We start from the raw sequence: 26,708 nt of genomic DNA, 5'->3' as shown, positions 1-26,708 counted from the left end.
ACTATTATTTGATATTTCATTCTTAAAACAAGTCATCACATTTGTTCCAGAACAAGGCCCGGCATGGCCGAGCGTGTTAAGGCATGCGACTCTTAATCTGAAGGTCGCGGGTTCGCATCCCCGTCGCGCCAAACATGCTCGCCCTTTCCGCAGTGGGGGCATTATAAGGTGACGGACAATCCCACTATTAGTTGGTAAAAGAGTAGCCCAAGAGTTGGCGGTGGGTGGTGATGACTAGCTTTGTGCGAATTTCAAAAACAAACAAACAAACAAACTTTTTTCTACCATACACTGTATCAGAGCATCGGCTTCCAAGATCACGTTTAAGTAGAACCAGGACACAAAAGCGCACTGAAAATGCATCGATATGCGATCGAATATGGCTGTTCTGATTCCAATTTCTTTTGCTACCTTTCTCATGAAGACAGTCGTTATTTCGAAGTGTGACTGGAGGCTCGTGACCCTTTAGTTTGAAAGCTTTTTTCAAGTTCAAATTCGTGTATATTGTCTTGTTAACAGTGCCAGAAAGCATGCTCCTTTATTTCATAATGATTGGATCGAAATACTCTCTGACGTAACCACAGCCTCTGTTGTTTGTTTGTTTGTTTTTGAATTTCGCGCAAAGCTATACGCGGGCTATCTGTGCTAGCCGTCCCTAATTTAAGACTTGAGGGAAGGCAGCTAGTCATCACCACCCACCCCCAACTCTTGGGCTACTCTATTACCAATGTAAAGTGGGTTTGACCTTAACATTATAACGCTCCCACGGCTGAAAGGGCGAATATGTTTGGTGTGACGGGTTTCCAACCCGCAACTTCAGTTGTAGGAAGACGACGGCTCGTCAGTTCCGCTCAGGATGAAGTTTCGGAACATGTTGCTGTACCTTAAGCTCTGCTATTTGAGTTTCTACGCTACCATGGAAATCACTGAAAGCTACCTTTATTGGAACGTATTCCCTACAACACCAAGTCGTTTTTTACAATTTTGCGATACGAATATTCTTTGTTGGAAAATAAATGTAACATAAGTTCTCCAGCCTTAATTTTATCGTTTAATGGTTAAAAATTCACCATGAACCGATGATATACAGATTGCAATGTTAATAATGTTCGTTGCATCACTGCTTTCTTCTGTTGTGATATGTCGTAATATTAAATTAACAGACTGTTAACATAAAGTGCGATTAGCTTCAATATATCTATCAAAGGACTCTTTCTATGTCAGTACTCGTAAGTCTAACTGTGTTATATCACACAAAGTCGTTATGTACTTATTGTCCATTAATAATTTGTTTGTAGTTTAAACACAAAGCAACACAATGGGCTATCTGTGTTCTCTCCACTACTGGTATCAAAACCAGTTTATATCGTCATAATCCTGCAGAAATACCGATGTGCCACTTAGGTGCTATCTATTAATAGACATGCTTCGTAATCTAAACATTGTACCCTACGGAACCAAGATGTCGTTTTAATTGATATCGTTCAGTCCTGTTCAACGCCGACGAAATTTTCTTGGGTGGACCACTTAAAATTCTCGTTCCGTATCCCTCAGGGACTTTTAAGAAATTTACAACCGCAGTTTTACTTCGCCCAATCTCATCAGCGATGACACGTTGAGAGAGATCTTGCTTTTGCAGCTCGACAATTCTGTTACGTTGAAACTCTGTCAACGTTTTAGCCTTTGCCACGTTTTTACCCAAAGTAACACAGGAGATGTCAGTGGGAGATGTCGATAACGCTAATGCGTGAACACAAATAACTCAATTTCGTTACGTGTTTACCGATTAACGCTTCGTTTCAGTATGGTCTTAAACTTTTGGCCAGCTAGTATTTAGGCTAATTTCATAGTGTCACATTTTCCCTATTAAATGCTAAAAAAGATTTTTTTCTTTTATTTTCCCTTTTCTTATTTTCGTCTTTCGAAGCTCTACTCAAATAAGTGGTTGAGTCTAACAACGCAAAAATGCATATTTTTTTTCTTTATGTTCATTGGTCTTAAGATCTTGGCCAGCAGTGTAAATGGGTAATGTGAGTACACCGTGTTCTCGCGACATTTTTTATTCACTTCCTTTATTATAAATAATTTTCTAACACTGTTAAGAGTAAGATTTTAAAAAGAAAACAGCAGGCTACGAAACAGTGCTTCTTTACAATGTAATTATTTCTATTATTAATAGTTAGTCCTGTCTGCCGAAGTTCTAGTATTTTGCAACATCAATGTCATTGTTATATATTTTACTTTTAATAATACATTTTATTATTATATATTCAATCCTCATTAACAACACTCTGATGCTCAATATATTTATCTGAATAACACTTTAGCATATGATAATTTATATTCTCAACGAACAGAATTCTAGAAGGTAACTGTCCCTATCTTTATATGACAAAAGAGATCTTTCTATCGGCATGATGAGACCTATCATGAGAAGGTACAAATTAATGTTCTCGCATCGATAGAAACTGGATTTCGATATCTATTGTGGGAAGAGCACGGATAGCCCATTGTGTAGTTTTGTACTTAATTTCAAAGAAACGTAAAAACAAAGAGAAGAGATCGTAACCTGATGTTATAATGTTTACACGTTTACATTTGAAAAAAAACAACACATTATCAAATAACTTTTGAATTATTTAAGTTTGATAGTCGACAAAAAAAGGTGGTGATATAATGTTGTAACGATTTTTATCTTTGACAGGCTCTATTTGACTATTTAGTAAAACTAATTCAAAGTCCAGTCCACTTAGCGAAAATGAAAGCATATATTCTACAAGCTAACAAATAAAACTAAACAATGGCTAGTTATCACAGTCGTATCTTTGTCACAAACCCTAAAATGGTTGATCAATACACTCACTAGTTCACTACTCCATCAACAATACTCTCTAACTAATCAACTTATTGTATACCTCACCAGTGTTTTTATAATATTCGTTCTTCCCCTAGACTCAAGAAAATTCGAGATATCACGTCAAATCTAGAAGTGCTATCACTATCAAACAATATGAAACGTATAAATGGAAATAAAAAAAAATAGGCTACAAGAATATTTTTTCAGTCTAGAGAAAAACAGTATGAACTAATATTTTACAATGTTCAAGCGTTCCAGTCAAGAGTAAGAATATCGCGAGCTACTATTTAAAATGTTCAAGTTTTTACAGCCGAGAGAAGAAAATCGTAAATAATGCTATAAGTTATTTAAGGTTTATACCATTAATGGTCATTTCTTGATTTTTCCACACACGCAAACTGAGGAAACTTTAAAAATATCAGTATTATTCTGTGATTATTTATAACACACTTAGACTAAAAGACTTACTCCTTTTCCAAGATTGAAGCATTCTAAAACATTAAATAGAATTAAAAATTTTAAGACTTTTTAGAAATGGATTTCGTACATTAGATGGTCGTCATGTCCAAGTTGACTTGATAAGAAAAAGAACTCATCATAAACAAATCAAAGATGAGTGAAAATTCTTTAAGTTCTTATCAATTACTTAACTTCATAACGAAATGTTTTTACCGCTGAATTTTTTACACAGATAGAAAGATCACAGTAAATTGTTATAATGCGATTCTGTCTCTTGTTTCTCTTATGTTTCTGTATTTTCATAGACCTTACTTCAAAGATGGCTTTATGGTTAGGTCGCTTGACTTGTAATCTTAGGGTCAAAGGTTTGAATCCCCGTCCCACCAAATATGCTTGCTTGTTGGTAAAAGAGTAGTCCACGAGTTGGTTTTGGTGGAGATGTCTAGCTACCTTCACTCTAGTCTTTCGTTCCTAAATTAGATACAAAAAACAAACAAACTGCTTCAGACATGAAGGCATAACAGCGTTACGGTCAACTTCATCATTCATTGGTAAAAAGTAGCTCAAGAGTTTTCGCTGGGTGAAGTTCATATATCTCTCCTCTATTTTCTCTCCCTTCAAAATTAGGGTCGGTCAGCGCAGATAGCCCTGGAACAGCTCTGCCCGAACATTCTACAAACCAAACTTACTTGAAGAAAATGTTATCGAAATGCTGTTTACGACAAAAAAACAACAACAAAGGTACAAATAACTTAACAACAAATATCAACACGTATATCATTGTCTGGCAAAGTCTGTTGTTTGGATGGAACTTTAAACCCCGTAACACAAAACAGGACAATATCTCTCTCGATCTACAATTGTCTTGTTCGGACGAAATCCAAAGTTCTCAGTAACTGCGCCTTTTTTGTATGTCCACAGTGGTTGAAACCTACTGTAAAGTTTTGCTTGACTAAAATAATATTGAGACTGGAAAATAATATTGCCTTAAAAGTTTTAGAGGTGTTTTAAGATTAGACTCCGGAATTTGTGGATATAATTACTAGTCATAATTATCTAGGTTTTGGATCCATATTTAACTTCAATACAGAGTGGATGTTATTGAACAAAGTGATAATATTATCTGATGTACGTGCATCATGTTTTACATTTGTAGCTATTTATTTTTACCAAAACATAGTAGTTACAGAAAAGTTTGTTTTTTTGCCTTTTTAGTTTACAGTTATTTCTGTCCTTGTATTATCATTTGCACGACAATAGTTGCCTTCTACTATCATTTGCAGGACAATGAATACCATGTGATATTTCTGTATAACGTTTTATATTGCACATCAACATCATAGCACGGCGACAGTTATTTAGGATAAGTTAAATGAAATAAAATCAGGAGCGGTCAGAAACGTCTGTTTTCTTCACCCCACTGCGTGAAACTTTAAAAAAACAAACAAACACTTCAATTATTCCATGCATGTTTGAAGTTTACTTCCATCGATTGTTTTAGGATTTTGCTAAATAATTTTCCATCTTAGCTTCACTCTTTATTTCTTTAATTTTGATATATTAAAATATACTTTTGAATTATGTTACTGTATTAAAACTTTATTAAATTAACTCTTAATTCCTTTTACGCTCCTAGTCCTTTCAATTTAATTAATAATAAGGACTGAAAAGTTTTGTTTATTTGTTTGATTTTAATTTCGCGCAAAGCTACAGAAGGGTTATCTGTGCTAGTCGGCCCTGATTTAGCAGTGTAAGGCTAGAGGGAAGGCAGCTAGTCATTACCACCCACCGCCAACTCTTGGACTACTCTTTTACCAACGAATAGTGGAATTGACTGTAACATTATATTGGCCCCACGGCTGAAAGGGCGAGCATGTCTGGTGGAAAGGAGATTCGAGCCCGCGACCGTCAGATTACGAGTCGAACGCCTAACCCTCCTGGCCATGCCGGGCCTGGAACTGAAAACTCTAAAGGATAATTTTTGTTATGAATTCCTAAAGAAATCATTTCATTTCTTAAGACTCTCGAGCTCTTCATTGCTATATATCAGAAGAAAAACAAAAACATTTGTTTGTTTCTAAAGCTTTCCCAATAATCACAATAACATAAACTTTTTATTATTGAGTTGTAAGGAAACGAAGGAAACATTTTTCATATAAACCTAAATTTTAAATCGCTTCTTACTGGTCTTCTCTTGCGGACTTTGAGTTGATTATTTTATCATGTATACATTGTAAAAGGAAATATTACAAATGGAAGATCTACACAACTGATGTTCGTCAGTGGAATTCTTTTCAGAAATTACCTCAACATATCTTTTATTCTGACTGTGTATCAATTTTCGGAATGCTTTTAGAGATCTAACGTAAGTAACTACGAAAATAAAATTCCCCAGAATAGATCTCGCTATGGTAAGTAATAGTTATTAACACAGATGCACTGTTTTAACTTTATGTTTCATAAGCAAGAAAAAACATAAGATGAAAGCTATAACTTGAACACTCAGTCGAATGTAATTCAATTTGGGGGAAAAAGTCAGAAAGACTTATCACAAATATACGTATTTCTATATCATTAAATTAATATATGTGAATTAAACTCTGAAATCTAGTAAGCTAAGAAATATTAATTGTCGTTAAAAGTTTTGAAATAAAATGTACATTAACTCTCATTCTAGTAATGTATTTATAGATGTATTTTCTCTTAAATTATGAAAACGTATCTAAATTTCTGGTTTTGTTTCTGCAAGAAGGCATCTACATTTTGAAAGTTAATTCAGAGATTATGTTTCAATTCAAAAATGTTCTAAAACATATTTTCTAATTTTTAGAAGAATTTATGTTATAACAGATGACGAGAAACCCACTTGAGATGAAAATGTATTCTCAAGACGGCTGGTATGGGTATTAAGACTTTAATTAAAATAACGTACAGAACAACGTTTTGACCTTTTTAGGCCATCTTTAGGTTAACAAAGGGAGTTCCCAACAGTTGCAAACTCTCGTTATCAACCCGCAAATTCTTGATGACGAGAAACCTACTTGAAGTAAAATTGTATCTCAAGACGGCTGGCGTGGATATGAAAACTTTCCAAATACGTACGTCAACTCATTCCCATAGTAAAGACTAACACTAAGTGATATTTAGAAATATGTATGAAGCAAGGCAGGACATTTATATAACAAACTGTAGAGTGTACTAATAAGTAGAATAAAAATTAATAGGCCTAGTTTAAATCCTCGAACTTTGATATAAACAATAACGTACAAGGAAGCATTAAAGTGTGATTTATAACCGGTTTTTACCTCTTTGTAACACGCTCATCCTTTCCGCCGTGGAGGCGTTATAATATGACGGTCAATTCCACTATTCATTGGTAAATGAGTAGCCCAAGAGTTAGCGATGGGTGGTAATGACTAGCTGCCTTCCCTCTAGTTTTACACTGCAGAATTAGGTGTTAGTTTCGTAGAGTAACCAGACTGTTTCTAATCATGCAGTGTACACTAATAATATATACTTTAATGTGCATGTAGTTAGTTGTACAAACCAAATTCGCTTAGAAGAATGCTAAAACAAAAAAATTTTTTTGTTTTTGTAATGCTGTGAGATAGTTTGTACTGTTTCAGTAAAGCTTTGAGCGAAATTCAAAACAAACATAACCAATTTCAGAGATATAAATATCTTTAGTTTAGCTTGTTTTTTCATAAATAAACACGAACATGAAGTTATACAATGGGCTATCTGTACTCTGCCCACCACGGGTATCGACACCTGGATTCTAGCGTTATAAGTCCGCAAACATCCAGGTGTGTCACGGGAGAAACTCTATCTTATATAAAAAACACAAATAAAAATATATATAAAATATTTCTACAGTATATTTCATGAGAAACATTGTTCTTAAGACTGTGTTCCTTTTATCAAAATAAATTATGATTTTTTGTTTTGTTTTTGTTAGAATAAGTAAGGAAAGATTTCGTGAAATTGGATGTGTATGATCTGTACAGCATATTCTCGTTAACCGTTCGAACTCCTGTTTTATATCAGTGTACGTGGTCTTATGTTTAATAGCTTCTACAGATAAATAATAGAAGTCATGAATTATTTCGAAATGAGGGCATTCTCCTACAGGTGCAAATCTTTGAAAATGATTAGTCAGCTAAACAGTGACACTTTTCATTTATTTTTTCTTTATCAATAAAATTATCCTATTTGCAAAATATAATGTCACATGCATTTGCTTTATTATTTTCCACATTAAGGAATTTTAAGGTTAATAATAATAAAATAATGCATATGTATCTATGTACATGTATTCGTAGTTTTGAGCACCAAAATAGTTGGAGGATTACCGACGTTGTATGTTAATACAAAGTCATATTTATGTACAGTACTTTAGTACACTACATGAAATTAACTTTGTATTGAGGCACACATTTGCTATAATCTGCTAGCATGATGAGCCTCTGCATTCCAAAAGGGAATGTGGCTTTAAAGCCCGAACGTCTTGGTTTCACAATGTGCAGAATTTGTGTACTTAAAACAACGCCCATAGAAACGCGTTGCAAAGTATAATGTTCTTTCAGGTGTTAGTTTCATAGAGCGACCAGACTGTTTCTAGCCATGCAGTATACACTAATAATATCTACTTTAATGTGCATGTAGTTGGTTGTACAAACCAGATTTGCTGAGAAGAATGATAAAGCATAAAAATGATATGGTTTTTGTAATTCTGTGAAATAAAGTTTGTACTGTTTCAGTAAAAACATGAAATTTCATTTATTTTAAACGCTATGTATACATATGTTTGTGATTATTCTAAGTGGCAAGAATATAAAATTTCAAGAATAATTACATACAATAAAACGTTTATATCCTTATCTCTTTCTTAGGAAAATATATTGTTTTGATCAAATGGTCTTATGACCTTTGAACATATAACATTTTTCCGTCAACAGCAATAATATTTTCCTATATAATATTTGACATTTTGTACGTTAAAATGTCAATGCGATATCTTAGAACACCTACGCTTACAAAAAGTAGACAAATATAGCTTAGTGTTTTCTATACATCTTTTATTTATAATTCTAAGTTGAATAAATAAGAGATATGCAACAAAAACAACTCGATTTTCCTAATAGTGTCTATATGTTCAAACCACAGTTAGATGTTAATAAATGTCAAACGTTTGTTTCGTGTCTCAATTCAAACCATTTTTGTCTGTTGTTAGTTGTTCTGTGTTAAAACACATTTCCAGTTGTTTGAAGTTAAACATAAAACCTCGCAATGGGCTCTCTGGTCTTTGCCTACCAGAGGTATCTAAACCCGGTTTGTAATGGTGGGAGTCCGCAAATATACCGTTGTGTCACTGAAGGGTATTGGGTATAAGGTTATAGCTGTATGTACGTATTTTCAAAATTATTTTATATTTCACCATATCTCATCCATTTCTTCTCCAAAATATCTTAGATGGTTGTTCGAGAATAAAAAAAAATTAAACATAGATATAAACAACTGATAATCTCTTCGTTGTTATCACTAGGTTAGTGAGACTGAAACTGATATGGTAATTATTTTTCTCACGTCTTTCTTAATGTGATTTTTGGTAATAACCTCAAATAAATTTTTAAAACATTTTATTATTTTTTAAATTTTGAATACGAAAAGAAACGGAAAATAATTTACATTAAGTCTTGGATTTAACCGATGAATGGTTAGAAATATGTTTGAAACAATAGAACAAAAATGTTTCTAATGTTTTCCTATGAAACTTACATCTTAATTTATTTTTAGGACAGTTATTCATCTCTGGACATTATCTGATATGTTTTAAAATTTTTGAAATGATTAAATCTTTCTGCGATAAGATGAAATACGACGTTCGCTTTTATAAATACTCTTTACAAAACCTAGCATGATTCTTCGTTTTCAAGAACTGTACCTTTATTTACAATAAATGTATTGGAGCCCAATGTAATGTCCTGGTTCTTTTTCGTCGCATATTTTCAGTTTCTACGTCTACTTATTTTCAAAAGATGTACTTAACTACCTTTTCTATTCCATCTTCAATCGTGTTTTTGGTCTCTCGTTTTTATTTTTGTACTTTTTCAATTTTATCATCTATCTTTCCTATTTCTACCCAATCCGCTCTATTCGCTGCTGTCCAATATAACCTCCCTTCCAATTTCCCACTGAAATCCTATAGCAATGAGGTTTTAAGCTTTAACTCAAAAGCTGTGCTGCATCTACAACAAAAAGCAAGTTAAACCCTATTGCAAATGTAAAGCAGACTTTAGTTGTGATCATCAATAACTCATAGTTGACAATGATCAAGAAATGTGAATTTATTGTATTACGCTTTTTATGCGTGTATATTTATTTTGTCATTTTACTTGTGTTTCTTATATTACATGTAAGTTCACAAACCAGTCATTTACACGTTTTTCACTGAAGCTTGAAAAAGAAGAAATTTGTAAAATCAACGAGCACAAAACCTTTATTACATACTTGACCATTCAGACAAAATCACAGCGCATTTTGATAAATTGCTAAAGAACGGAATCAAAATGACTAAACCAGACGGAAGTTAAACAAAAGGAGAATTGATTGGTTTGGGGTTAACTCGATCTTTTCTAATCGTGCTACTGTCAAATTCTTCACATTGATAAATGCTCTCAATGCACAGATCACTATGAGCGGCTAAGCCATTTTATGTATACATTTTCCACAGTTCCAACTTCATACAAACCCTTTTTTTGCCCCCTAGTGGCACAGCGGGATGTCTGGGGACTCACACCGCTAAAAACAGGGTTTCGATACCCGAGGTGGGTAGAGCACAGATAGCTCATTGTGTAGCTTTGTGCTAAACTCCAAAGAAACAAACTCTTTTTTTCTTTAATTTTTTTTTAATTATTATACACAATTCGATAGATCAATTTACGTCACTTGTTTATTATTGTACTCACATTACTGCTCAAGCGGGTATTTGTAGGTAGTGTAATTAATACACAAATAATGTAAATCATTTTCTGGTAATGTTCTGTTTGCCTATAATGAACATAGTACTGACATTGTTTATGACTACAGTGTCATTTGTGTTTTCTTGACTTACAATAGTCCTGGCATGGTAAATTAATACAGTATCATTTGCGTTGTCTTTACTCAGCACTGCATTAACTACTTTAGTGACTACAGAATTTCCTGAATTGTCTTTAACAACTACGCTACCGACTGCATAAGTGACCACAGTATATATAATCCGAGTTTTTTTGTACTTATAATACTATTTGTTTTGGAATTTCGCACAAAGCTACTCGAGGGCTATCTGTGCTAGCCATTCCTAATTTAGCAGTGTAAGACTAGAGAGAAGGCAGATAATCATCACCACCCACCGCAAACTCTTGGGCTACTCTTTTACCAACGAAAAGTGGGATTGACCGTCACATTATAACGCCCCACACGGCTGGGAGGGCAAGCATGTTTGGCGCGACGCGGATGCGAACCCGCGACCCTCAGATTACGAGTCGCACGCCTTAATGCACTTGGCCATGCCGGATAATACTACTGACATTGTTAGTGACCACAGTAAAAGCGGGTTATCATAACATAACATAGTATTAACACCGTTAGAGCTCACGCTATAACCTATTTTGTTCTTAGTTACAGCTGTGCTGACATCTCTTATACCCACAGTATTGAAAATTTATTGTCATTGATTATCACAATATAATCTAGGTCATTTTCCTGACAGCTACATATCCTCTATAGTACTTAATGTTTATAGTAATGTCTTTGTTCTCTTCAAATACCACATTATAACCTACGTCATTTGTACTGACCAATTTATAGATTATTCATAATAAAGTATTTGTTTTTCGTTTTGAGGATCAACGTATACTTTGCGTCATTTATACTGGCTGCTATATAGTGTATGCCTAATGATTATGGTGAACTCTTTGTCGTCTTTGGGTCATTTGTACTAACCACTATAAAGCCTGTTCAGCAGTATTGTGTCAATAAGCTACGAGTCGGCATCCCAACCTAAATGCTTTCCGTAAAGTGTTTTCATAATCCCAAGTTTGTGTATAAACATTTGATTAGATATGTTCAGATTATATATTTTTAATTAAAGTAACTTACTATTATTAACTCACTTCCTATAACACCTCCGAAACAAAAAGAAATAACTTCATGACGTTACTGAGTCTATTTATAGTAACATCTTTGACCTTTTCAAGAACTACATTATAATTCGGATCATTTGTACTGACCACTGTATATTCTGTTTATGATAAAAGGTGTAAGGATAAACTTATAAACTGGATCATTCATACTGTTCCCTATGTATAACAGATTTTATGCTGTATGTTTATTTCTATATTGATGTTTATTTTAGTTCAATATATATTTAGAAATGTTGTACTGTTAAATATGTATTGCGAAAGTCCCGCCTCTAATCTTGTAGAATATTCTCGAGTTTGAGAAACAACAGTATATGATACCGGTACGTGAAATACTAATATTGTTGTTTTAGCTAAGATTTATAGAAAATCTCCTTTCAAGCTTATAATAGGTAATCAACGGAAGACGTGGAGAGACAGTTTAATAATGTTTTTGGTTCACTATAGTCAGTATACGATAAAGCTCGGAAGTTTTATTGTAATAAACGTTTATTGATCGAAAAAGTACTCATATTTGACCGAGAATGGTTATAGATTTTGAACATCAGAAGCCCGTTTAACTTCAGTGAATTAACTTTGGACGCTAGTATTTCTACAAGGGCATCAGATATTGTCGTTGATGAAGAACTTTCGTGTGCTCAGTGAAACAGCTTGCTAGCTAACAGTCAAAATAAGTGTACCGGTGTGTTAATATAGAATTAATTCGCTCTTCATGAACCATCGATAAAATATTCAGTTGTAAACGACATATTATTATCTATTAGTATTATGTATAAGTTTGTGAAACGTTTGTATATAAATTATTATTTGTAACAACCGTTATTATAAATTGTATTGTTGTTTATATATTAAGATGTATTTGTCTTAAGAAAGAACATTTTGTGTATCAAACTTGTTGGTAAATATCATACATTTGATGTATATTGACATTTAATTAACTTCTAAATTAAAATTTCTACCAATTTGGAATAGTAACCTACGTAACATAATAAATCGGAAACAAGTTCGAGATAAATTATAACACGTTAATACATGGAACCTGTCGTTTCTGAGAACCGAGGTATAAAATAGGTCATTTGTACTGAACTAGCTTATTCATGGTAACGTCTTTAAGAGCCGAAGTACAATGTGGGTCTTGTACTAGAAACTGTATACCCTATAGGGTAGTTAGTGTTTTTGATAAAGTGTTTGTCGTCTTTAAGGACCATAATATAACTTTTAATGATTTGCATGATGTAAATCTAATGTAGTTATCATTATATATACTCATACCATGGTATCCTAATAATCTGCGTCATTCTTAGATATCCACGAAATATTTTGTTCCTAGACAGGTCTTTAACCATTACTGATCATTTTAGACTCTGCATTGTTCTTCTTATCATTATATAGTCTGTTCCACCCTTTGAAACTATGATATAGTTGGTGTCCTTACATTCTATGTTATTGGTTAATCACAGCATAGTTGATGCCATATTTTATTATAAATCTGCGTCGCCCTTATTGGCAGCTATTCGATATTTGCTGTCATTAATGACCATGGAATGTCTATACATTTAATTATTGTCGTGAAGTCTGTTTGAAACTATCGCTTATGAAATAATCGTTGCTGTCTTTCAGTGATGACGAGAAAACCCACTTGTAGAGAAAAAATAAACCAGCCGTTTCTACGTTGATGTCGTTATTTTTTTAAACAGGTCGCTATATCTTTTCAAAGCATCAGTTATGAAACTTCACTCGTCACTTTGTTACTGTTAACGTTGTCCTTTAGTGATCATTATATACTATATGCGAATCATTGTGACTACAGTATATTTTCTGTCATATTTAATGTTCTCAGTGTATGTTGTGTCGTTGTAAGTAACTGTGTTATAAGTAGTGTCATCCATATTTCTTTATCATCATACAATCCACAACAGCTACAGTAATATAGTACGGTCAGGTTTAGATTATTCCAGTAGTTGATATCTTGAAAATGGAATTGCTTTCGAACCAACAGCAACAGTAATAAAAAAAGAAACTTTCTTTCTCTCACAATAAGCTTTACGGACACGTCTGCTCTTTCTACTGATATACAAGCAATGTGTTAATAAGAAGCCATGAGCAAACCAAATAGTAACTTATAATAAAATCCACATGCATAAAACAACAACGAGAAATACTTCTTTATGTTAACAGCATACAATATTATTCCAAATTAAACACCGGGGAGGTGAAGGTCGTTTACGTATAAAGTTCATTTAATAATAGAATGTTGTGCAAAACCTTTGCTAACATTTTTTGACAAACTTAAAAACAAAGAGTGGAAAACATATACTACACTATTAAGGCACAAGACCATACGGTAACAGCATTTGAAAAAGTCATTGAACCGTTAAAGAAAGCCAGGTGGTAGGGCGTTCGACTCGTAATGTGAGGGTCTTGGGTTCCAATCGCCGTCACACTAAACATGCTCGCCCTTTCAGCCGTAAGGGCGTTATAGTGTTCGGTCAATCCCACTATTCCTTGGTAAATGAGTAGCCCAAGAGTTTGCGATGGATGGTGATGACTAGCTGCCTTACACTGCTAAATTAGGGATTACTAGCGCAGATAGCCCTCGTGCAGCTTTGCACAAAATTCACAAAAATAAACACAAAACGAACAATTTAAATAATAAAAATCAAAGATAACAGTACATGTAAAACTAATTGTATTGTTGTATATTCTTAAATAATTCTTCTTTACCAATTAATATACTGATAAATTTGCCGCTTTACATGTCTTACACCCACATTAACACTATTTTATGTGTTACAGAACAATAATAACTCATTGTACTTAACTATAACACCATTTTGCTCTTCATATGAATGAAGAAAAAAAACCCTCTAAAACTGTTTCTACTGCTATACATTCAAACACAATACCCACAAATATTACATTAATCTGTTACACAATTATGAAAACTATTCAATTAAAAGTTTGTACCATCATATATGCATCAATAATACCTCTATCTCACATACATTCGTAAATAAAACTTTTACGTGTCACTGAGTACGAAAATTACTCCTCAAAAATTACTTGTACTGTCATACATATCTTTAACTACAATACATCCCTGTAAAACTACTTCTATAGCTACACTTCAGTGGTGATAAGAACAGCATGATAGAAAGTGTCATGCTTGGGTGGGAAACTTTTGCTTTACATAAAACTGAACATATATACATATGTATGTATTAGTAAAAAATATATGAACTATTTAATTACTACTATTAGTCTTTATATTCCCAGAAACTTAGCCACAATGTTTAAGAGCCTTGAATTTAACATATATCAGAATTATAAACGTCTTCACCCATAAATGTCATTTTATTATAAAAGACTGTTGCAATGCTGGCGCCTAGCCAAGACAGAAGTATGCAAAGTTAGTTCTTTGAAATATTTGGCTTCTTGCCAACTTTAATTGCAATGCATGGAGACTTAATGTCAACAGAATAAAGATGTTTTGTAAGCCTTATCTAACGTCAAGACAGATATCATATTAAAGTCATATCAAGTCAAAATGGAATGATGAAGTTCATCAAATATTTTTAGCTGGTAATCCAACTGAAGATTTCGCAGTTTATCAGCCAAGCATCAAAGGCAACATTACAGAAAAGCATTAGGATATATGTAACTATTTTTTAAGGAAAATATATAGCTTGTTCTATCTATCAGTAATGAAAACGCGGTTTGAAAAATATAATACATATATTCCACAAACGTCTGTAAAGCTTCGAAAATAAGCTAAAGAACGAAATGATATTTAGTTTAAACCTGAAAACAAGAAGACAGATAGATAAAAAGTGAAAAACTTAATATTGTATTAATTGTACATATCATCTTTAATAAACTCTAAAGGTCGTAATGTTATTGGCACTCTAAAATCTATTTTAATTATCTGACTTGCACGACATCAAGGTTTATTTATTGCTGTTCACACTACTGTTGCTAAGGCTAATGAATATAATTAACAGTAGCGTTCTTAGCACTAAGGTTTATTTGTTCTACATGATACACGTTTTTCTGCTGAGACGTATTGACATTCTTTATAGAATTGTTCCACTGCCAAAGTACACTGATTTATTTACAGGTTTCTTGTTTCTAATACTTTTAATATTTCTTTGTAGTATTGTTCTTACTCTCAATGTTTCTTGATATTTTTCCACAGTATATTTGCTGTTACTGAGGGTTTTTAAAAGTTATTTACAGAATTCGTCTTATTACCCTAGATTATTTATTTTTAATTGTATATTTTTATTTCTGCAAAGTCTCTTTAACAATTCTTTACAAAATTGTTCCTGATGCCAAAATTTCTTGACTTCTTTCTACAGTACGTTCCTTGCCGCTGTGACTTACGAAATTGTTCTCACTGTTAAGGTTTACTCATTTTTTTCGCAGTATATTTTTATTACTGAGACTGTTGATGCCAATGTTTATTAAATATTAAAAGTTATGTTTTGAACACCGAAATTTGACAACCAATTAGAAACTATTATGTCTCTAACATTGGTGATAAAAATCACGTAAACTACATATGTTTTTTTTCACATTCCTTTAATTTTCTATTTCGTATTCGAAATCAGAGATATACAAAACTAATAAGTCATAACCAACCCAAAGTATTTTTTTCAATACCATAACTTGTTAAATGAACCAGATTAAAGAAGATGATCTTTCCCACACCCATCTTAATCTGTCCATTTCAGGGTTGAACTCAGAGATGTGTAAAAATAGCATTTCAGATCTATCTTTTGTCTCACACACACACTCACCCCAATTTCGAATAGACAAATCAAGAGAAGTATAAAAAAATTAAAAACTAGAGTTTAAATGAATTTTGTCACAATGTTAAGTTTAATGATTTTCTTTCTCTTCACTGTATGCTCCTTGCTATCAAAGATTACCCCATGATGTTTTCAAAATACTTTTTATGCTAACATTTGTTGATTGTTTCCATTATAACTAATTTCTAATAACTTTTAGTTATTTTTTTTGCTTTGTAGTATTTTATATTATCCATAAAGAATATTAAATATTTTTGAAGAGGAAACACTTCAATGGCAGACAAAGACTTATAGCAATTTTTTAAAAAGAAATTAAATGTTGACAAGATATTAGTACTTTTCTGTTTAATTGATAATTATCCAACATCCTTTTTAAGTTTAGAGTTTTTCTGTTCATTTGTTGTTAAGTGTAAAGGAACACGATGGGTTCTCTGTGCTCTACCTCCTGTGGTTGTCGAAATCCCATTTTTAGCGTTGTAAGATCTCTAACTTACTGATGAGTCACCAGGGTAACTACGTTTCAATAATCTGTATCAATACGTTCGAGCTTTTGAGACAATGTTTAATTTTATTCCCACTGGTTACATATAATTTAATTAATTACTTTTGTTGTATTGTTGAAAACTGAAAACAAGAACAACGTAACTTTGAAAAATAAAGATTAAAAGTCTTTGACAGTCATTCTTATAACACAGAGAGAGTTCCAAAGGGTTAAAGAAAACAAAATTACTACGATTAGGTCAAGGCAGATAGAAACACTGCAGACAAACTTAGAACAAGTTTTCTTCTTCATTTTTGACAGGTCAATATGTTTTCTTCCATTTCATATTATTTTGTCGTCCATTGGACAAAGGTAAGTCCACGGACTTTCATGTATAAAGCTAAAATTTGGGGTTTGATTACCCGCTGAGACACTGTAAACACAACAGATGGCCTAAGGTGGCTTTGCTCTAAAATGGACAAACATATTCTTTGACTAAAGCATACGCTATACTTTCAGAAAAGTATTACACGGTTTTTGTTAATAAAAACGGTCTAAAATACAGAAACGTCTAGCTGAAATATATTAAACGCAAACTTGAAACTGAGCTTTGTTGTAGAGACTTAATATTTTACTTATCTTGTTAATTGTTATGTTCAGACTTCTTGGAACAAGGTTTCAAAATTCCCAATCTTCAAAGTTATCAATTAATAGATAAAATTATGCATACATAATACAATAACATTAAAATAAATAAATTACAGACATTTAACAAAACTTTCGGGCCTGGCATGGCCAAGCGCGTAAGGCGTGCGACTCGTAACCTGAGGGTCGCGGGTTCGCGCCCGAGTCGCGCTAAACATGCTCGCTCTCCCAGCCGTGGGGGTGTATAATGTGACGGTCAATCCCACTATTCGTTGGTAAAAGAGTAGCCCAAGAGTTGGAGGTGGGTGGTGATGACTCGCTGCCTTCCCTCTAGTCTTACACTGCTAAATTAGGGACGGCTAGCACAGATAGCCCTCGAGTAGCTTTGTGCGAAATTCCAAAACAAAAACAATTTTTTTACCACATAACAAGTTTTTTTTAACCCCCTGCATTTCGAAACTTCATCATGGTTATATAGAAAGCAATCGTTTTAAACATGTGCCATTTTTTTAGTTAAAACTACATTTGTTCAAATATAACATTGAACATTTTTGCACTTCTCTACATTTTCTGTAATATAATATCATGGTGTTTATAAAATGAATATCTGACATTGGAATATGTACATCAGAAGTAATTATAATTGCAAAAATATTTTCCCACTAACTTTTTTTAGCATAATGTTTTATAATTCTAGCTTTTGTTGCCATTGTGGTTTTGTTGTGTGTTTTTTTTCCACGTTGTATGTTAGTTTATAAAGAATTTTTACAGTATTTTGAACAACTCTTTAAAAAAGAAAATTAATTTAACTCTCTGACAGAACAGTATGGGCATTAGCAAAAATATTAAACAGTACTGAAATATAATATAGTTCAACATTATTTACTTTTATCACTACAATAAAATCAGTACAACAGTTAATACTGTAAACAAGATAAACGTCGAGACCAAGATTTAAAGTGTTAATTCACCAAAACTTTTGTCTTAATAAACAATAATATTTTATAAATACAATCAAAACACAGTCACTAATATTATAAGATCACGAAGCTAAAAGAATTAGCACTATAATATGTCACTAGCCGGACTATTAATCCTCGTATTCATGGTTGACGTCTCGCTGCTTCATAAACGAACCCGCACTTTGAAGCCTTGAGTGCGCTTTAAGAGTGACCTTCAAACCCAATTATTCAGTCAAGTAAAAGACGTTAGGCCAAGACTTGGCAGTGGGTATATTGACTAACCTCCTATTTTCTTGTCTATTAAATCCAAATTAGTTACCGTTATGCACAGATAACTTTTGTTTTGCTTTGCGCGAAAATCCCAAAACAAAAAATACATCGCGAAATCAAAAAAGTACTTTGCAAATAAACACATGTATATGTATATACTATTTGAAGCTTACTTCGTAATATCTAATTAGAGTTGCATTCTAATATTCACATACATAAATACTAAATTACGTTTTATTTTGTTTTTTAATTTCGGGCAAAGCTACAAGAGGGCTTTCTGCGCTAGCCGCCCCTAATTTAGTAATGTAAGACTAGAGAGAAGGTATTTAGTTATCATCATTCACCGCCGACTCTTAGGCTACTCTTCTACCAACGAACAGTGAGATTGACCATAACATTATAACGCCCCCACGGCTGAAAGAGCGAACACGTTTGGTGCGACACGGGGATGTGAACGCGTGACCCTCTAATTACTATTCGATCGCCTTAATCACCCGACCATGCCGAGCCGAACTTTAATCTCTCCTTTGCTCTGGATTATTTGTAACGTAATATTAAAAATGATTTGCAAATCGTTAGTACGCGCATTAGGTTGAAACTAGCTCTATATAATAAAACGTTTCAAATTTTTAAGATGGTAAAACAGAAAACGAAAGTTGTCGTATTTCTCAAATGAACTTATAGATATTTTTAAAGTTATTTTAAATTTACTAAGTTGAAGTTCTTTGAGAAAAACTAATTTACCAATTTTAATAAACTATATTAACTAATAACATTTGACAAAATGTTTGTCTATATTAATGGAATAGCTTCGTTCAGTTCAATAAAAGAAAACAACATTATTAAACACGAACAAACCTTTTTGACATCAAACGAAAGCCACTTAAGTGAAGCTAAAAACAGGCGATATGTTTCGCACCCAGTCAGTCCTGTAACTTTAATTTGATTTTGATAAACAAATAAATATATCCTTGTTTAGTAATTTGTTTCTATTTAAGCTTCTTTCTCTCTTGTCTATCAGTTGGAAGTTATAAATGGCTAGCGTAGGTAGTCCTTGTGTAGTTTTGCCCTAATATCTGAAACAAACTAACAGATTAAACACATTTTTCAAAGGATTCAGTTCAAGTAACCTTAATCTTTCAACTCCTATGAGACCTAGTATTTTCCTTATCTCCTTGTAAGCTTCATGTCTCTCTACGTTACTGAATAGAAATTTAGTGAAAACAATAAGTCATAAAGATGGTTACTTCAAATCAAATTTCTGGCAAAAACTTTCCTCTAACATCAACATTGTTTTTGAAGCGCGGATAACAGTTCTTCTGGAAGTACACACGAAACAATATATTTAGATTAAATTGGACTTCTAACTAACTGTAATTTTTCAATAGATTTAATAAATAAGGAACCATAGATTTTACCTGTATAAGGTTTTATATAAATATGATATTAAAACGAGTGATATTTTTATAAACACTTTTAATACTACTAAATCAAGGCACCTTCCTGCTTTGACATCTACTTAGTATTCCAGAAATGATAAATGTTCACCAAGTTTTACACACATTCTCTAAAATGTTGAAACTGTGAGTTAATAGCACTTTATTAGAATGATGTTCTATGCAATGTGATCTTCTTGAAATTATTTCATACATCTTAAATAACGCTCATTCTAATTTCCATGATTCGGCATTATTGTCCAATACTATGGTTTTCATTGTAACACACTTCTGTAGAGAACAGTAGTTATTCCTAAACTTCAGATTTTGACGCAACGTTCCACAGTTTAAAAGCACAAAAGACCTTTGAAGATGCGTTGGTGTAACTTATAGATACAAGATCGAATGCGGATGTTGAGATTTCAACTTCGTATTTTTCATTTCTAGGAGTGTGTGGAACCTAGCGAACTGTTGGCTTGTGAACCTTCGTTGACTTAATTCTTGACTGACTTAATCCTTGTTCTTTGCATTATTAATGGTAACAGAAGATATGACTAGCTTCATCACGATAGATTTTTTGTGTTTTTTTTAATTTTTGCACCGAGGTTTAAGGAGTGATTTCGGAGCTTGTTGCTGTTCTAAACTCTCTGCTATTTTGTGTTTTTTTTTAAGAACAATTAATAATTCCTTATTCTAAGTATTGTGTTCTGTAGTTTTACATCGTTCAAATGTCTCAGTATACAAGTACCTTTCCCGAAAAAAGAGAATATGACATAACTCCCCAGCCATATTTCTATTCATGATAGTATTTCATGCCCAATGGAATTCAAGGTGAAATAAATATTTATAGGTTCTAAACATACCGCCCTTGGCACCAAGGCTTGCGTCTAATTCAACACATTACTACAGTAGTACATGCAGTTAGTTCTTATAAATAGTAAATTTCTCCCTGTTCTTATTCCTTTAATCAAAACCTAAATAAGAAACATAAGTAGCATGATTACAGCTAAGTCACATTTGTCTAACGTAGGGCCAGGCATAGCTTGGTGGTTAACGCTCTCGTCTCCCAATCTAAGGGTCTCAGGCTCGAATCCCCGTTACATCAAACATGTTCACCCTTTCAGCCGTAAAAGAGTTATTATGTTATGATCAATTCCACTATTTGTTGTCAAACGAGTAACCCAAGAGTTGGCGGCGGGTGGTGATGACTAACTGCCTGCCATCTAGTTTTACACTGCAAAATTAGGGACGGCTAGCGCAGATAGCCCTCGTGTAGCTTTGAGCGAAATTCAAAACAAAAACATTTTGGAACTTCCCTGTAATTTTGTCTTGGTTCCAGAGCTAAAAATTCCTTCTTAGACCTATTTATGAGATTTATTACATGAAAAGATGTTTAGAATTTCACGCTGCACAAGTATTGATGTAACATCGCAACTGACCTACTTTTAAAGAACAAAAGAAATATGGCTTTTCACGAAATTCGAAACAAACCAAACTTGTAATGTTTATAATCTTAAATTAAAAAAAAAACAACTAATTAATTAATGAAACGATTTTACTCGCCAGGTGAGAATTCAGCAAGAGAAAGAAACGTAAAAATTGGATTTTGATTATGAGCGTTCGTTGTAAGCCATGACGAAAAAAAAAAGAAAGGTCTATCTCCGTCCATTTATCTAGTGGTCAACATTAGAAATGTTCTCTTAGTGTCCCAGGAAATTTACCGATCTATGAAGAGATGAATGATGAAGAAAAGAGAAAGAGAACTAAACAATATCACATGACTTTAGTTACGTATGACACTGGTGATGCACGAGTCTTAATGAAGTTTATTGTTACAAGTGATTGGTGGATTACGGCGGCGTTGTCTGCCTTCATAAAAGAAATGAAACATGTCTGACTTGTGCTACAAAAATATTTCACTTTATTAGCTTCATCTTTTTTATATGTCATTTTGAAAGAGAAAATAGAACACGACATTATCAAACATTATTGTTTTTGTTATTAAACCAATTTAACAAAAAAATATTTATTAAGTTCACCATGTGAGAAATAAAAAAATTACTTCGCTATTTCTTGATTTTCTGTTGATCCAGTAACTAGTTGTTACTAGTGCTACAATAATGCTTAGACCCTTATGATTAAGATTATTTGGACGTCAGGTCACTATACTTTCTCTGTAAAAACATCAATGATACATTTTATTACGAAAATTAAGATGACAAAATGCACAAAGTTTTCAAATTGATAAATATTGTCTGTTGTTTTTTACTTAAATCACGTCTGTGTTTATTTCTGAAATCAATGGGACGAAGCGTTGTTTGCTGACAAACATGTTAATTACAGAATGTACGTTGATTCGTAGGTCTTTTGTTATGTTATTGTCTCCATTTTCACGAATGGCTTTGATTTATGCACACTATTTATGCATTACGTATATAAATATATTGCCAGTATCAACACAAATTAAAACGTGTTTCTTAATTTCTCTAACAATTTACGCATATTTTCTATAACATTGAAAAAAAAAAAGTGTTCCAAACACTTATCTAAAACTATCAAATTTAAGCGAAAACTTTCATTCACTCATGGCTTCTGTTATTTATGTAAATTTTATACATTATTTTGTTGCTGTTTTTCATTTGGATATTTCTGCATTACGTCCATTATTTTATTAATATGTCTCAATTGGATGTATTTATTATAGCCTCTATTCTGTTATTCTGTTTCAGTTTGTTGTATCTATGTTATAACGACTGTTTTATTGCCTGAATAGTCAAATATGTTGACTTCCTGCTTAAAAAAGGGGGTATAATTATCTGTCACAATATTTTTATGGTTCAGATTCGTGAATTATTTGTTTAAATTATTAATCAAAATTCCAGGCTTACCTATCAGCAGAACAACGAAACTGATTCTGTATAAAACTTGTTAATTTCACACAAAACTACAGTGTTGTTAATTACAAACTGTACATTAAGGGCTAATGGTCATAGGTGTGAACTAGAGTTAAAAAAACGAATGTTGATTGTTGTACTTTTTGTTTCAGCACATTGTTACTAATGTTCAGCAGTTGTAGAACTAAAAATTAAATGTGCTATTCACTTTTAATCTGATTAAATTAGAAAATTGTATATATATATATATTGTAAGGTTCATTACGTGCCATGAGAATCTATGAAAAAATACCAGACCACATGTTTTTCTTTGCAAATGGTTCCACGCTGAAAACAGCAAAAAGTCTATGGATTTACAATTCTAAAAGGAGAAGTTCGGTTACCCTCAGCATGGCCAAGCGTGTTAAGACGTGCGACTTGTAATCCGAGGGTCGCGGGTTTGCATCCCCGTCGCGCCAAACATGCGCCCCCTTTTAGCCGTGGGGCGTTAAAATTTGACGGTCAATCCCACTATTCGTTGGTAAAAGAGTAGCCCAACAGTTGGCGGTGGGGGTGATGACTAGCTGCCTTCCCTTTTTGTCTTACACTGCTAAATTAGTGAAGGCTAGCGCAGATAGCTCTCGAGTAGCTTTGCGCGAAATTAAAAAAAAAAACAGACAAAACAAAACCCTCAGCAAACTCAGCGGATAGGCCGATGTGGCTTTTCTATAAGAAAACACAAACACGCTCTTTGCAAATGAATTACTTCCATAATGAAACATTATTCAAGAAAATAAGATTAGTCTAGTCAATTTCAATAGGGAGTTATTGTTAAAAAATTACGTATTTTTACACCAAAATTTAGATATCTACGTCGCAAATTGGAGAATTAGTAATGCAGTGTGAAAATATAATTTAATAAAATAGTTATTTAAATTATCGTAATATGTTATTTCACCTATAAATCACCATTTGAAACCGATAAACAATACAATAAATATAAGAACAGACCAACAGATGGCATCATACGTTCCCTGCGACTTTCTTGACTTACAATGCTAAATTCAATGGTTCGATACCCCCCCCCCAGTAGATAGGTCGCACATAGCTTAGTGTGTAGCTTTTAACTTAAAAACAGTGGATTTATACATATAATTAATGTACAGCACAAAAGTAGTGGTGAATGTAAAAGGTTTTAATAAAATTATAGATAACTGAATACCTGTCTATAGGGTTTTTACTGTCAGTGGAGAAGCTAACGTGCTTGTGGCTCGGGATCATGTGTCCGCTTACATAAGATCAGAGTAAGACGATTAAAAGAGCCTATCCCGAGTTAGAATATGCATTTTTGTAAAATTACATTTACAGAAGATCTTGGAAAGTCTTTTCTTCAGTTTTAATTGTTTAGTTATATTCCTATAATTTCTCAGTATTGTTGAAATTGAGATTAAATATCTATATATCCAAAATGTTACAAAAATACACAGGCTTTCATAGGGTGTACTAACTTTTTCACATGACTGTATTTTTGTTAGTCAGATTCAATAATATATTATTTGACGTAATGTAATTACCAATAGAAACCTAGCTAATGTTTTATAAGGTTGAAGAGACTTCACAGTTAAATGCAGTGAACTAATCAATACTAATGTAGATTAAAACATGCTGAAAATCCAGGAATTTAACTGGACAATATCTTTACGTATCTCAATTTATTGTCAGCGACGACTTTATCACTGTGAGTTTATTTATATGACTCTGATATGAAACAAAGTAAGAATACATTGTCAAGGTTTAGTAAATCTATGTACCATTAATATTTCCAAATTCGTGACTTTGTTAAAATCACTTGATATTTTGATTAATACTTTCTTGAAACTTGTTTCAAACGATGCGATGTTATATTGTGTTTTATGTTTCGTTGTTTCGTGTTAATAATTTACTTAAACTTACTGTAAGCCAGTGGTCTTTCTAAATGTTTTTGTTCTTTTCAAACAGGCCGTCTGTAGCGTTGGCATCGACTGCAGAATGGCAGCCAACACAAGAAGCACTGATGAAGTATCAGATATTATCATTGAGGTGCAGAGAGGCGACTGGTTAAAGTAAGTACAGAATAGATGCCGAAAATACTGTAGTCACACAACTAAAACAACCTGAAGTTAGATATTTATTGCAACCCAAGCATGAACATTCACTCGCTTTTTACCTGTGTTCTTGACCTGTGTTGTTTAAACAAATAACCATAAACGTATTCCAATTTTTTTTATTTCACTCTAGCAATATACCTACTAGTCTGTCAATACTTCACACAGCAAGCAATGTAGACAGTAATTTATTTTATCTTTCACAAAACATACAATGGTTTAATTCTAGAGATCACATAGAAGGCAATGTAAACGAAGGTTTATTTTACAGTTCACAAAGCAAGCAATATAAATAGTGGTTTTACCATAGAATTCACAAGTCTTCTTCGTTTAGTTTGTCTCTTAATTTCACGCAAAGTTACTCAAGGACTATCTACGCTAGCTAGCTCCACTTGAAAAGGTGATTATGTGTGGTGTGACGGGGATTAGAACCCAAGACCCCCACATTACAAGTCGAGTGCCTTAAACATCTGACCATGCCGGGCCGGTTTATAAGACACACTGTAGTCAATAATATATCCCGAGACAAACAATATAGAACAACGTTTCATTCTACAGCTTATTTAACGCAAAAGTTTTTGGTTTTTTTCAATTAAATTGTTTATTCTATTGTACATGCAATAAAAATAAGTGAAAACATTGATTTACTTTATAGTTTGGTTTAGTTTGTTTTGAATTTCGCGCAAAGCTACACAAAGGCCATCTGCGCTAGCCGTCCCTAATGTAACAGTGTAAGACTAGAGGGAAGGCTACTCTTTTACCAACGAATAGTGGGATTGACCGTTACATTATAACGCTCCCACGGCTGAAAGGGTGAGCATGTTTGGTATGATGGGGATTCGAACACATGACCCTCGGATTACGAGTCTAGTGCCTTAACCATCTGGCCATGCCAGGCCTCCCTTTATAGTCTAACTAAGTTACTCTTTAAGTTACAACATATGAGATGAAGAAACTAGTATTAGCTTTTCAAAACAAAATGTAGACAAAATGTAATTTATAGTTCACACATTTTATATTGCTGTTTATATGTTTAACAAATATAAACCGTGCTTTTAACCTCACTGACATGGACTCAGTTATTTCTAATTGGTAGTTTTAGAAATCAAACAAGAATAGTTTATATATATATACAAACTATATTTTTAGTAAATTTAAAATATAATTCAACTAACAGACTCAAACCTGAACTGGTCAACAGCATAGGATCAGCCAATATCGTTGGGAAACTTATTTCTCCTCTCTAATATACTGTGATCGGCTAGAAATACTTTACGACTAGCATCATAATACACAACAAGAGTGATCATGAAAAGTTTATGTTTCTTCGAAACACTCCACTTTTATTCGTTTTCTACTTTTCTTCAGATTTCGATGGGATTGTTGTATCTTGTTAGAAAGATGATTAAATACAAACCGAACAGTCTGACAGAGCTTTCTATACTGAGAATTGTGCAGGTTGTATATCATAATTTACATTCTCTCCAATTGTCTGCGTATGATAAATTCTCACTATACAGAATAAAGACAGTAATGAACAATATACCACAAGGATAGTAGCGAACAATTCTCAGATTTGTTTTTCAA

At 33.0% G+C, this 26,708-nt stretch overlaps 1 protein-coding gene and 1 long non-coding RNA gene across 4 annotated transcripts in view; one reads left to right on the top strand and one right to left on the bottom strand.

The window, feature by feature from the left end:
- LOC143225552 (uncharacterized) overlaps nucleotides 1-26,545 on the bottom strand; it is a 65,823-nt gene extending 39,278 nt beyond the window's left edge. Inside the window, exon 1 of the long non-coding RNA XR_013013919.1 lies at nucleotides 26,297-26,545. This is a non-coding gene — a long non-coding RNA (uncharacterized LOC143225552). The remainder of the gene's footprint in view (nucleotides 1-26,296) is intronic.
- LOC143225551 (protein eyes shut homolog) overlaps nucleotides 1-26,708 on the top strand; it is an 88,407-nt gene that overhangs the window by 26,446 nt on the left and 35,253 nt on the right. For all 3 annotated transcript variants that reach the window (XM_076455207.1, XM_076455206.1, XM_076455208.1), the window contains exon 2: nucleotides 24,976-25,079. In XM_076455207.1, coding sequence (XP_076311322.1) covers nucleotides 24,976-25,079 — 104 coding nt within the window. The remainder of the gene's footprint in view (nucleotides 1-24,975; nucleotides 25,080-26,708) is intronic.

This window comes from Tachypleus tridentatus, chromosome 9 (assembly GCF_004210375.1).
Source record: "Tachypleus tridentatus isolate NWPU-2018 chromosome 9, ASM421037v1, whole genome shotgun sequence".
In the NCBI taxonomy this organism is placed as follows: domain Eukaryota; kingdom Metazoa; phylum Arthropoda; class Merostomata; order Xiphosura; family Limulidae; genus Tachypleus; species Tachypleus tridentatus.
Note: the sequence above shows the minus strand (reverse complement) of the source record. Positions and strands in the feature narration are given on the sequence as shown.